General features: G+C 33.6%; 1 protein-coding gene across 1 annotated transcript; it reads right to left on the minus strand.

The window, feature by feature from the left end:
• Positions 1 to 10,906: 10,906 nt before the first annotated feature.
• On the minus strand, positions 10,907 to 14,265 carry lama (lamina ancestor). The gene is made up of 4 exons (XM_065505715.1): positions 14,208 to 14,265; positions 13,654 to 13,951; positions 13,291 to 13,407; positions 10,907 to 13,224 (listed from the first exon to the last, which is right to left on the minus strand). Exons 1-4 carry the CDS (start codon positions 14,263 to 14,265, stop codon positions 11,616 to 11,618), a joined length of 2,082 nt encoding a protein of 693 aa, XP_065361787.1. The 3' UTR covers positions 10,907 to 11,615.
• Positions 14,266 to 14,292: the final 27 nt, after the last annotated feature.

Raw genomic sequence — 14,292 nt, forward strand, 5'->3', positions numbered from 1 at the left:
GGAAAAAGAACGATCATCTGTGATCACTTATATTTTCAACCAAAAATCGATTTTTTATATGAAAATTAAGTAAAACATAAAAGTGGATATAACTCGGTAAATATTGGTCCAAATGGAAAAAGGACGATCATCTGTGATCACTTATATTTTCAACCAAAAATAGATTTTTTATATGAAAATTAAGTAAAACATAAAAGTGGCTATAACTCGGTAAATATTGGTCCAAATGAAAAAAGGACGATCGTTTGTGATTACTTATATAATCAACCAAAAATTGATTTTTTATATAAAACCTTTTTATTAAAACTTTTCACCCAGCCCGAATATCTATATCCTATGAACAAATAGATATTATGTATGAACGAATTTTATATATTTTAAAAATAAGCTACTCATGGTTAAATAAACATTCAGACATACACTCTTCTATCCGTACAAAGTGTTAATGTGCATATGCCACACTCTTGCATCCACATCCACACAATACATGCAGCAACCAAAAAAAAAAAAGTATGAAGCAACAACAACAACATTGTGTGGTTGTGTACTTACTGCATACTCAACTTTTTAATGCCGCCGTAAAGAACATTGACAATAAAATACACAATATTTTTTTTGTGCCGTGTTGTATTCGAAAATGAAACCATTTTGTTTTTGTCTTCCATTTTGTAAACTTTCTGTTGTAAAATTCTGGACAGCAAATTTCTGCAGTGGATGCAACAAACTCGCACACAAAACCCTCGAAAAGGAAAACAAACCAAAAAAACGAAATATATTCATAACAAGGATACTTTGAGCAGCTGATGCTGTTCCATTTCATCTACAGATTCTTTTTTTAATTTTTTTTTTTTGAAAACATGTTCATATGCTTTATAGCCTAAAGGAGCCACTGAATGGTGGATGGAGTATGGAGAAAAATGAGCACCGAAACTTGCACTTTTCATTACAATATGTGGGAAATGAGCTCTACATACTACATGTTGTTATAAATATTATCTTTCAGCAAACGTATGATCGCTGAGAGAGGATGAATATAAACAGTATTTGTCAAAGTGTTAACTACACTTTAGCACTTTTTCCTTATTAACTTAACACAGAACAGAATTCGAACTTGTTTTTTTTCGACACTTTTTAGGGTGTTGAAAACGTCATTAAGACCCTTCAATTTAATCATTCATTTGTTAACGTTTATTCCGCACTGAACACTAGTCGTACATGTGGGGGTAGAACATACAAATTTATGTGTATGTTTTACATTGTGTAAAAAAAAAACATATTTAACCGGAAATATTAACAAGTAAAACAAAATGGTGTCAGACAAAAAATCACTTTTATCAAGTGGCTGGCTTTATTTTTTTTTTTTTGCAATATTATCATTTACGTCCTTTTGCGCCATAAACCCACCTCCTGCTGATAACCTGCAGTAAACTTTATAACAGCTTTTCTAGGGAAATTATTAAGTAATAAGGAAACTATTAATTAAAGAGATGTTGTCAGATTCAAAACGAACATTATCGATTTAAATCATGATGATTTTATTATAATTATAATTAAGTTGTTTGCATAATGATGTTATTTTTTTTTTATTAAATACATCTTTTCATTAGAATAAATCATTGAACACAACATAAATTATAACTACAGCTATTCATGGGAGTATGTATTTGGTTGCAATTAGGTTGTTTGAATGAAATTTTAATGTAAGACTACGAGAATGATTCAATGGTTCTATGATACTTGTAGTTAAGTCATCCCAATTACGAAGTTACAGAAGAAAATATGGAATTTAAAGAAACAGTTGTGTTTAAGTAATTGAAAGCTCACATTTGTTGGACTTTGGTAAGTTGTTAAAAGTATTTAATCCTTCCACATGGGATGAGGTAACCGAATAAGACCATAGAGTGGTCTCTGGTTCTAAAGTCAAATTTTTTGTTAACACCGTTTCCAAAATTTTAATACCATTCAATAGTAAACATATTGAATTTGGTGATACTTGTATCAGGATTGTTTACGGATGTGATTAGTGATATTATGTAAACTGCTTAAGGGTTGCTCGACAACTGGGCCATGAAAAGTGTTCTTGGGGTAAATCCAAGCAAAACAGACCTTGTACTTTCCACGGCAAAGACCAAGATTCCTAGCTTCAGACTTCCGCGTTTGAAAATCTGCGAAATATCCTTTTCAAATAATACAAAATCTCTTGGTATTATCCGGGACTCTAAATTATCATGGAAACTGAATACACAACATAGGGTTAAGAGAACTTAGTCTCAACATAGTTAAATGGATGTATAATGCTGTAGTACGTCCAATTCTTTCTTTTGGATCTTGGTGGACTGCAACTAGAAGAAAATATGTCGTAGACCAACTAAGGAGTGAGATCGAAACAACCTTAACTCACGTTTTTACTTAAAACTTTTAACACAAGTATTATTTGATTTTTTTTAACAAGTTACCTTTGAAAAATATGTCAGTTATTATGTTTATTATTTGTTAAAACATTTGAATTTACGTACTAAAATTATTAAACATTTACCCAACTTGTTCCTACAAAAAGTTGGGCAAACAATCAAAGGTCTGCCGTCAAACTGATTCCAATGTTAATAAACGGTATAGGAAGAACTTGTCCGTTGATAGAAAACCTGGTTCAGGTAGAAGGAATGGTCCACATGATGTTTCTTAAGCCAATAAATAGAAAACATTTTCAAAAGAGCTCCCATCACATCCGGTAGGAAAGCAGTCCGGTTAGCTCAGTAGTCGAACTTTTTAGTACGTAAAGTTAAAGCCAATGCAGGTTTAAAAACATACAAGGCTCAAAAAGTTCATGCTAAAAATTTACAGGCCAAAGACAGATCACGGAAATTGAAGTAAAATTTTATAAAAAAAAAACAAGTAAGAAAGTATGGTCGGGCTTGACCGGCCTACACTATATAATATATATAATACCCTACACTAAGTAAAAGAGCAAAAATATTTTTCTTTTAAAATTACAATAATTTATATTTTTGAGTGATTTTCGGAAGTGGGCCTTATATGGGAGCTATGACCAATTGTGGACCGATCACCATGAAATTAGGTCGTGTGATTTGTGTCTATATAAAAGTTAACTATGATGAATTCTGTGTGTATACCAACATTTTTAGCGATTTATGCACGTTAAAGTGATTTTCGGAAGCGGGTCTATATGGGAGCTATGACTAATTATAGACCAATCGTAACAAAATTTGGTGACATGAATTTTGTATATATAAAACTTATTTGGAGCGGAATTTGTGGAGATACATATATAAATTAAACATTTATGACCGATAAAGTCCAATTTGGGAAGGACATTTATATGGGGGCTAGGTGAAATAATGGACCGTTTTCAGCCAGTTTCAATAGGCTTTGTCCTTGGGCCGAAAAAATAATATTGTTACGTTTTAACCTTTTTAAAATGTTTGGTTTATTTCCTTTTAATAAACCGGATACTTTTGATTGCAAATAAAAGCCGTTTAGTAGTTTAAAAATTGTAACAACTCTTTATTTATTTAAAATGTAAAACAACAGCAGAATTAAATAGTCACTCAATGTTTATAAATTCGCAGAAATACAGACACAATTTATAATTTACACGAATTCACTTGGAAAACACAACACACTTTAAGGCACTCAGTTGATGTTTATTCGAAAAGCGTCTCTGATAAACTCACTCACGACTGCAACCTCTGCTACTATTTGTAACACTGCATTACCATCTAGAAAGCTCTATTTCTACAATGTTCTTTAACTGAATATTCGAATTCGAATATACGGTCGCAGCTAACTGCGTTGCCAACTTACGATCAATGGTCAACTGAAAGCTTTTATTCAATGTTAATAATGCCCACAGATATGTTACAGCACTGTTATTTGAAAGAATTAGGCTACTTTTAAATCAGCCGTTAAAATCGTTATATTTGAATTCAAGTACAATTTCGTAACAATATGTACCAAATTTTATCGAAATATCTTCAAAATTGCGATGCGCACAAGGTTTACATGGACAGCCGGCCAGCCAGCCAGACGGAAGGACATCGTTTAATCGACTCAGGATTCTAGGTCAATCGGTATACTTTAAGGTGGATATTAGACTAATATTTTTGGGCGTTACAAACATCTGCACAAACGCATTATACCCTCCCCACTATGGTGGTGTAGGGTATAAATATATCTGCTACATAATGGATGACGAAACGTATGTTCTAGAAAATTGTTCGCAGCTTCCGGGTCAATATTGTTATGTGGCTGATGCTTGAGGGGATGTTGTAGAAAAGTTTAGGACCCAAAAGCAGAAAATTTTCCCAAAAAGTTCTTCGTATGGCAAGCAATATGCAGTTGCGGCAAAAGAAAACAAACATTTGTTACTAACGGCTCTATAAAATACCGAAATTTTCATCAAGGAATGTTTACAAAAAAGGATGCTGCCATGCATAAGACTTCTTAATGTGTCCACTTATTTTTGGCTTGATTTGGCATCCTTTCAGTATTGTAAGGTCTTGAGTGGTACAAGAACAATAATTTGGTATTTGTACCAAGAGAGGTAAATCATCCAAACTGCCTGGAGCTAAGGCCAGTGGAGAGAAATTGGGCTCTTGTTAAAAGAGAATTGAAGAGCACCAAAAAATGTCTCCAAAAGTGCGGTAGATTTAAAACGGAAATGAACTACCTGTTCGAACAAAGTGACAGAAAGCACTATAAAAGCCTTAGTGGAAGAGTTTCCGGAAAAGGTTCATAAACTCATCACTTAGTTCTATAAAAATAATAGTTTTTGTAAGTTGTAATAATAATTTAATAAAGAAAATCAAAACTATAAGTTTAGTGGTTTCTTTTTTATTAACATTTATGTATGTTAAGATTTTTTCGATTTCATTACTTAATTCAATAGTAAACATATTGAATAGGGATAAAAGTTGTCGCTTACGCAGACGATGAGGTGATACATGTATCAGGATTGTTTCCGGATGTGGTTAGTAGGCCATGGAAAGTGATCTTGGAGTAAACCCAAGCAAAGCGAAACTTGTTTTCTTCACGACAAAGACCAAAATTTCAAGCTTCAGACTTCCTTGGAATCCCCCTTTCAAATAATGATAAATAAATATGAATTATCTGTTACCCAAGAGGCTTTTCTGATGATTCCGTGAAAATTTCATCAAAATCGGTCCAGCCATTTTTGAGTCCATACGGAACACACATACACACATCCATTTTTATGAAATATAGGGCATTAGCGGTATAATGTAAATATTTCATTTTTACACCCCCTCCGCCCACAGACCGATTATTAAAAATTTGATTGTACAGTGTTAACCACTGGGCAATTCTGAAGATTCCCTGAAAATTTCATCAAAATCGGTCCAGCCGTTGTAAAAATTTGATTTTGCCAAACCACCCGCCCACAGACAGAAAATCATTAAAATCGGTCCAGCCGTTTTTGAATTCATTCGGAACATGTATATTAGATGAAACATGTTTGTATGAGAAAATTCGAAAATCTTCTCTACGAATGGACCGAATGGACTTAATGTAGTATTTTAGGTGTCTAAAACCATATTCAGAAAATTTCCTTTACAATGATACCAGTTTAGCTAATCGGTTGGAATATCTCAGAGTCTAACGGAGTCTAACGGACATAGGTAGAAACATTTTTTGTATTTTATATATATAGAAGAAGAAGATAGATATAATATGTACCTATAAATAAATTCGTTATTAACTAAATAAAATAATTTTTTTGCGTTTAGCTGGTGTAGTATAAAAGTATAAATTCCCAAAACCAAAAATTTAATTTATGAAAATAAAATCAATGGTTTTAAAAAAGAACTTGTGTGTATTACAGTTTATCATGGAGCATTTAAATGTAACGTCTGTAGTCCTTATTATAAATACACATGTGCATATCCTCAACAACTGTAGCCATCTAGCGGCTTGTCATTGAACTCAAAATTACACTTGAGTCATTAATAAAAAACATTTCAGGTTTTTTTTATATTTTCATTTGCATCAACACATAAAAAACATAAATAATTTTTTCATCAAAAAGAATACACCCTAAAATGACTCAACATCTATCGATGAAGCTGGTTTATTTTAAATGCAATTTCATTTGATACCTGCATATTGAATTCATTTCTTACACATTGTTTACACTTACCTCTCAAAGTTCTGTTTTATGTTGTTTAACGAGACGTTTACCAACACTGTTCGCTCTTTTCGTAATGATGAGGCAAAAAACAACAAAGACGGCAAATTGTTTTAAGAATACGGCGAATTTGACTTTTGTTTACTTTTTCTTATTTATTTGCTTGTCTGGTATTTGTTTTTGCTATCTTGCTTTTGTTGTTGTTTCTTTTGGTTTATTTTTCTTTTTGTTTTAAAGGAATTTCTTTCTTTATGCTTATGAAATTTATTTTAAATAACTCACAAATTTCAAAATCAATTAATTGATGACACAAAACAATTGTTTTTTATTAACACTTTTTATTTGTAGCACTTTAATGCACTGCAGTTATTGTTGTTGGGATGTTTTGCACAAAACCGGTGTTTTTTTGTTCTTTTATTATCTTTGCACACACACTTGTTTCACGTACAACAATTTAATAATTAGCACCACCAACTCTATATTTCCAGCTTATTTTGTTGCAATCTATTTAATTCCAATTAGAATTTTCACTTATTTTTTTGTTGTATCACTTGTAGCTTACAATAGTAAACTTCTTTGTATGTTTTTTTCGGTTTAATGTAAATTATGAATAATTTATTAAAACAATTTAATGACCGCAAACAGAAAACAAAAGAAAGAATGACAAACGAAACTAAAGATGACTGCAACACTGTTGCCAACTGTTTTTCTAAAACATCGAAATGCACTTAAAAACCGCCAAGTTTTTAGTTTGTCCCAAAGTATTTAAATAATTTGAAAGATATCTGAAATTATTTATAGATTTTTGGTAATTATTCGAACTTTTTTATATATATAATTTGAAAGTAAATTTTTAATTAGGCTTAAGTTCATTTTTATTATAATTTATTTGTAATAATTCAAAGAATATCACTGAATAATAAAAATGAATTTAAGCCTAATTAAAAATTTACTTTCAAATTTACTTTCAGATATCTGAAATTCTTATTCTGAAATATAACATTTCGGGAAATATTATAAAAGCAAAATAATATCAAAATTCAGATTACTGCGTGGTGCAGAGTCCTGCGAAGTAGACCAATTTTTAATCTATATTTCAACTTTAGACACCATTTTCTCTAATCGCATAGCTGCTTTCAAAAAATTTAAATTTCTTTTCTATGCAAAGGGAATTTATAGCCTGGAAGTATAGGCCATTGTTAGCTGTGACCTTTTCCCATCTTTCTGGGAACATATTGTTACGTTTTGACCTTTTCAAAACGTTGGTTTATTTCCTTTAAATAAACCGGATACTTTTGATTGCAAATAAAAGCCGTTTAGTAGTTTGAAAATTGTAACAACTCTTTATTTATTTAAAAATGTACAACAACAGAATTAAATAGTCACTCAATGTTTTTTTTATACACGTTTTTAAATTCGCAGAAATACTTACACACTTTATAATGTACACGAGTTCACTTGAAAAACACAGCACACTTTAAGGCACTCAGTCGATGTTTATTCGAAAAGCGTCTCTGATAAACTCACTAACGACTGCAACCTCTGCCACTATTTATAACACTGCCATCTGCACTGTAGATTGCTCTTTAACTGTCAAAGCTCGTATATTCTAGAGCTTTCTAATACAGACGCCATCTGTGGTGTACTTTCTACAATGTTCTTTAACTGAATATTCGAATTCGAATATACGGTCGCAGCAAACAGCGTTGCCATACTTACGATCAATGGTCAACTGAAAGCTTTTATTCAATGTTAATAATGCCCACAGATATGTTACTGTTTGAGAGGCACTGCATTATGCAACTTTAAATCAGCCGTTAAAATCGTTATATTTGTATTCAAGTACAATTTCGTATGGATTCAAAATCAACAAAAAAAACTGAAAATTGTAGAATCTTGCCGTTTTGTAATACATTTTTCATACCGTACTTAAAATTCAGTCGTTAAAATTTTCAAATATTTGTCTTAAATAGCTGGCTGCCATGCCAAGTCAGATGCATTTTTCAAATTATTTTTTTGACTTACATAATTTAAAAATCTCCAACTTTCATATAAAAGTAGCAAGATTTGATGAAAAACCTCTAAGTTGGCAACACTACTTAATGTCGAATGTACAGAGTTGAAATAATTTGTAGTCATTCTTTCCATTGTTGTTGGGGTGATGTGGTTGGTTGGATCTTTTGAAAACGAACAACAAACAATTTTGAAAATTCAAATTATTTTTTTTTTAAAGTTCGCATAAATACCACGAACGGTTTTTTTGTTGTTAGGAATGAAAAGAAGGAAGGAAGGAGGTGGGAAGCAGCGAGCGTGACGGCGCTGCGGCAGCACAGCAGTCAGAAGACGAAGCAGGATGATGACGGCAGCGACACAAAACGACGACGGACCCACCCGGTCGGACCGTAAACAACACAAAGCTGGTCGGTGTAAAATCACCCGCCGCTGAAAAAATTTTTGGTGAATAAAAAATCTGGGTGAATTTTAGAAATTCCACCACAAATACCGTTAGGTGAAATAATAATTCAAATGTTGTCCTAAAAGTAGGCAATGTACTTTATTTTTGTTACTAATTTGAACTGTCAAAGTTGACTGACTAGTTTTGTTTTTGGGTTATTTGCATTTTTCGCCACAACAAAAACACAACTAATTGACGACAGACAGTTCAGTTACACTGAATAAAAAAAAATCATCTTCAGCATTTCGTTCTAGGTCACATTTCAGGGCACACTTAGAAAGGTGACTGCGATGAAACAGCTGATTATTTTTTTTATTCAGTTTGAATTGTCAATTCACTTGTGGTTGTTGTGGCGAAAAGTACAACAAACCCAAAAGCAAAAACAAAAACAGGCAACTTTGACAATTCACCTACTTTTTAACAAAAACAAAGTACCTGTTGTTTTTGTATTGTTGTAGTGATGCAGTGACCTTTCTAAGTGTGCCCTGGTCACATTCTATAAATTCGCATTGTGCATTAGCTTGCAATATGTTGCCCTGCATTATCTACCTTAAAATTCTTCTTGGTTCCAAAGTAAATTAATAAAGTAGCGACAGTACTACAACAAATACAACATTTACAAAAACCACAAGCAATTTTGTTTTTGGTTTAAGGTCTGAGCTGTCAAAGTTGCCTGTTGTTGTTTTTGCTTTTGGGCTTGTTGTATTTTTCGCCACAACAACCACAAGTGAATTGACAGATCAGACCAAAGTAAAAAAAATAGTCAGCTGTTCTACTGAGTCTACTTTATTAATTTACTTTGCTTGGTTCGTTACATTTTACTGCAGCGAAGTTGGTAGATAAAACGGTGTTCTTTGAAGGCGAATATATAAATTCGCCTGCGTGTGTTATTTGTTATTATAAAGAAGAGGCAAAAGCAAAAAATTAAAAAATAGTAAATAGTAAATACACAACCCAGTTGTAGTGGCAAATTGAAAAATGTTGCCATTGTTACATGAAACAAACATGCAGGAGTTTTCATGTAGCAATTCTGTACGGAAATACTTATAGTTTTCCTCCAACACTTCTCTGTAGTGAAATAACGTTATTCATAAAGTTAGAGAGCTTCAAAACATCATAAAGATGTTCTTTACCCTAGGTCTCCACGTAGCAATTTTTATACCCTACACCACCATAGTGGGGAGGGTATTATGCGTTTGTGCAGATGTTTGTAACGCCCAAAAATATTAGTCTAACACCCACCTTAAAGTATACCGATCGACTTAGAATCACTTTCTGAGTCGATTAAACGATGTCCGTCCGTCCGTCCGTCCGTCTGGTTGGCTGGCTGGCTGGCTGGCTGTCCATGTAAACCTTGTGCGCAGAGTACAGGTCGCAATTTTGAAGATATTTCGATCAAATTTGGTACATATTACTTTTTCGGCACAAGGACCAAGCCTATTGAAACTGGCTGAAATCGGTCCATTATTTCACCTAGCCCCCATACAAATGTCCCCTCGAAATTGGACTTTATCGGTCATAAATGTTTAATTTATCTATGTATCTACACAAATTTCGCTCCAAATAAGTTTTATATATACAAAATTCATGTCACCAAATTTTGTTACGATCGGTCCATAATTAGTCATAGCTCCCATATAGACCCGCTTCCGAAAATCACTTTAACGTGCATAAATCGCTTAAAAATGTTGGTATACACACAAAATTCAACATAGTTAACTTTAATATAGATATAAATCACACGACCTAATTTTATGGTGATCGGTCCATAATTGGTCATAGCTCCCATATAAGGCCCACTTCCGAAAATCACTCAAAAATAAAAATTATTAAAATTTTAAAAGAAAAATATTTTTACTCATTTACTTGGTGTAGGGTATTATATGGTCGGGCTTGACCGACCATACTTTCTTACTTGTTATTGCTAAGCTCGAGCAATAACGTCGGCAGAACAACAGCAGAGTGAATGCTGATTGCTTTGGGTGGAGAAAATACACAAATACATAATTTTCAACGCGAGAAGTTCTATGAAAAACTGTGGCTTTGAATGCGTTTTTTTCACTAATTTCTTTGTTTTTTTCTTTCTTTTGGTTCTAAAATAAATTAAATATATATGAATTAATCGAACCGAATCATAGAATTGATTTACTTCTTCAATTTAAAAAAAAAATACCGATTGATCTCCAAAGCTTATGGTGAATGTGATCAATCGGGTTCAATGTGCAAGAGATGGTTTGTGGGGTTCACACATATTTTCATGCATATTTTGAATAAATAAAACATTCAAATGATTTTTTTCGTTCAGTAAAAATTTGTTGTTTATTTCTTTGTTTGATTCTTTTCATAATTTAGGTTTTTTTGTTACTTCTTTACATTATTTATATAAAAAAAAAACATTTGTTGTACGTTATTATAAATATTTTGTATATAATTAAATTTGCTACATAAAAAAATAATTATTTCTATAAACTGGAAGACTTTGTTTTATTTAATCAAAATTTCTCTAATTAATGAATTAGTTTGTTTGTATCACATTTAAAACTATTGACGAACACAATTTTATTTTGTTACATTTAACTACATATTATTAGTTTTGGCAAATAGATAAAATAGTACATAATTAATAAATATAATTTACACAAAAAATAGTAAGTACCTATAATTTATACAATTTTGAAAATGCTGTAAGTTTACTATACAAAAAATTTTATCCAGTTTTATACACAAAATTTACTTTTTACAAGACAAAAAAAACGTACTTAAAATTTTTAAAAATGTTAAAAAAAAAGCAAAAATAATTGCTTTTTTAAAATCGAAAATGTGGCTAGAATTGAATGCAAGTTGTTTTTGTGGTTAATTTACTAATAATAATCTTCTACTATAGAAAAAAGCGCATCTTGCTTTTTGAGCAGAGCCTTAAGAAGAGGGATGATGATGTTAGTGTTTTTGTTTTTGGAAATGATTGAGAACTAAATGTAATTTATTAACTAATTGGCTAGGCTACCACGCCCATTTGGGTGTAACTTTGCCAAAATTCCATTCATCGGGATGGCCGGCATGCTCTATATCTGCCATATTACTTTGAGCCGCAGACCATCGAAAAGGTCCTATGCCAGATTGACGCATGGCTAAGGCCTTCATGTCATTTCTAACGGGCCTGCGCTCTGTAATCATTTCCAATTCAGCCAATTCGGCAGCATCGTCTATGGTTACACTGAGACGATCATCCAATATGGAGGAATTTATGGTGCCCTCTGACTGTGAGGTTTCCTCGGGCACCGATCTCACTTGCATGTGCTGAAGACGCATAAACACCGGCCCGGCAAAAGCATGATAGTCACTTACTCCCAAACGAGCATTGTAGGCAAATAGTTTGATATCAATATTACCATAGGCCACCGAAGACTCTTCACCCAATAGATCACCACGAAAACCATGAGTTCTTAGAAATTTGTCAACAGCTTCTAGGTTTGTCAGCTCCTCGTTGTCGCTGGGTGTGAGATTGACGGGATACGTGTCACTTTGTACTTTACTAGCTTCTAAAATCTCGTCAAAATAGGGTGTTCCATTAGCTAACCAGGCGGTGGTATTGTCGTTTAAAAACTGTTCGGTAACATCCTTCATGTGCAGGCGACCCGGCAATTGTTCGGCTATCCAAACTAGTCCCTTGAAACGATTCAAACGCTCTGTAATGGCGGCCTCATCATTGGGATTTAAGGCTACCGGTTGGTCAGCTAAGTTCTCATCTTCTTCCAGGGTCTTGTATAGATTATCCAAAGGTCCCAATTTATTCAAGTCCACTGTTATCCATTGCTTGGAACCGGTGAAAGGATGGCGCGACATGGCCTTAGCCCAGGTTTTACGATTTTGTGCTATACGATTGGCTGCCATGACACGGGCCGCCAAAGGCATGGCTTCATTAACATTCACCGTTTTCCACAAAGCTAAATTTTCATTTTTCATACCCACACCAGCCACAATCGATTGCACCTGTCTTCCCTTAACCACATAGAAATCATCTGTGGAGGCCAATATTCCAGGATAACCGGTAAAAGTTATATCCACCCCAGGCACAGTATTGGTTCTTTGATTTGGGCCAAAATGATAATGAAACTTGTAGCGTTTTTGAATCCTCAACATGGAGGCATAGCTCCCAGCCGTGCTGTGACCAAACAACAATTGCCAGGTAGGCGAATCGTCTGCCTGAAAGATTTTCGTCAGCATAGTAGCGCTGGGTAAATTGAAATTCTTAGCCCCTTCCGCCCCAGTTGTTTCATCCTCCTCCGTATGATTTACCCCCGCAACGACATAGTTTTCATAATAGATTCTCAGATCTTGTATATCGGCCGCCGAATTCATTAGCAGAAAGTCGGGAAATGGTATTTCCTCCTCCAGATCAGAACGTGCTCTCTTTGCTCCTTGTCTGTAGCCAGTTTCTAGACCTTCCAATTGATTGAAGTACAAACTGATTTGATGCCAATAGTGATCGTTCTCTTGTCTTAAAATTGCATTCTCCTTAATCTTGACATAGTTCTCCGTCAACAGATCACGCAGCCAAGTACAAAAGTTTTGGGCTTCTTCGTCGCGTTCGCATGATGATTGAATTGTGCTGGAAGAAGAGATATATTTGTTAGTAAAAAATGGATTTTGATATGTTTGAAGGTGTAAAACTTACTTTAACCATTGATGGTAAACCTGTTTCCAGGTTAATGATCCTTCTATAATGCCAGCACCATAGGCCTGTACCCAATCGGGAAATGTGCGTTGAGTTTCGATTTCAATTTGGGCCCAACTGGAAATGAGAAGAAACATACAGAATTTATTGGAATGTAAATTAAGTTAAATGTAGCTTCATCTTGTTTTAATTTTATTTTTTTAATTCAGCACTGGTTAAAGTTCAGTTAAATTTGTATTGAGTTTAATTCAGAAACACGATCGGATACAAATTTTATTGTTTTTCATACAAACATTAGAAAATTGTTTTCCGTTCATATTTCTGAATCTGACCCTAAATTGATTTTCTTCATATTTAACTCACCCATTCTCATAGATGGAATCCTTGTAACATATTCTAGCAGCACCTTTTGGAATGTTAAGAAGATCATTTTGTTGCTTCCAGTATTCGATTTGGAAGCCAACCTTTTTGGTCCAAAATGCCGTAGCACAATATGTACCATCATATTCTGGACGTTCAATGTAACTAATGAAGAAGGCACCAATCACCAGCAAACCAGCACCGATTAGAATGTATGTCCCAATACGGGTCTTTTGCCATGATGCGCCAACAACTTTTAAAACTGTACCCGCCGTTTTGAAGCCGCTAAAAACACAATCAACTCAAGAATTGCTTATAGCAAAGAAACACTTTAACTCTCTCTCTCTCGCTTTTGGATGAGCTGCAAGTGTTTCGTAATCAATTTAATTCGAGTATAACTCTATATATAAGGAGATTCCAATTTGTTTGTTCTTTTTTCCTTTTTCTTCTCAATTATTTCAAATAATTCAAATCAGCTCTGGCCGCATAGGAGTGTCGTTGTGCAGACAGGATTTCAATGTTTGTATGCTTAATGTCCTCGACTACAACGTACTGACCCGAACAGCTGCCGTAGTGGGTGTCTACTTTCTCTGTTAAAACGACCTTGTTGGTCATCGGAGAAGGTCTTTGTGAGGGGATTTT

Source organism: Calliphora vicina, chromosome 3 (genome assembly GCF_958450345.1).
Source record: "Calliphora vicina chromosome 3, idCalVici1.1, whole genome shotgun sequence".
In the NCBI taxonomy this organism is placed as follows: domain Eukaryota; kingdom Metazoa; phylum Arthropoda; class Insecta; order Diptera; family Calliphoridae; genus Calliphora; species Calliphora vicina.

Coding starts and splice junctions, on each gene's coding strand:
- lama (XM_065505715.1), bottom strand. CDS start 14,265: ATGACCAACAAGGTCGTTTTAACAGAGAAAGTAGACACCCACTACGGC. Junction 13,952..14,207: donor CCACTACGGCAGCTGTTCGG/GTCAGTACGTTG, acceptor GCAATTCTTGAG/TTGATTGTGTTTTTAGCGGC. Junction 13,225..13,290: donor GTTTACCATCAATGGTTAAA/GTAAGTTTTACA, acceptor CTCTTCTTCCAG/CACAATTCAATCATCATGCG.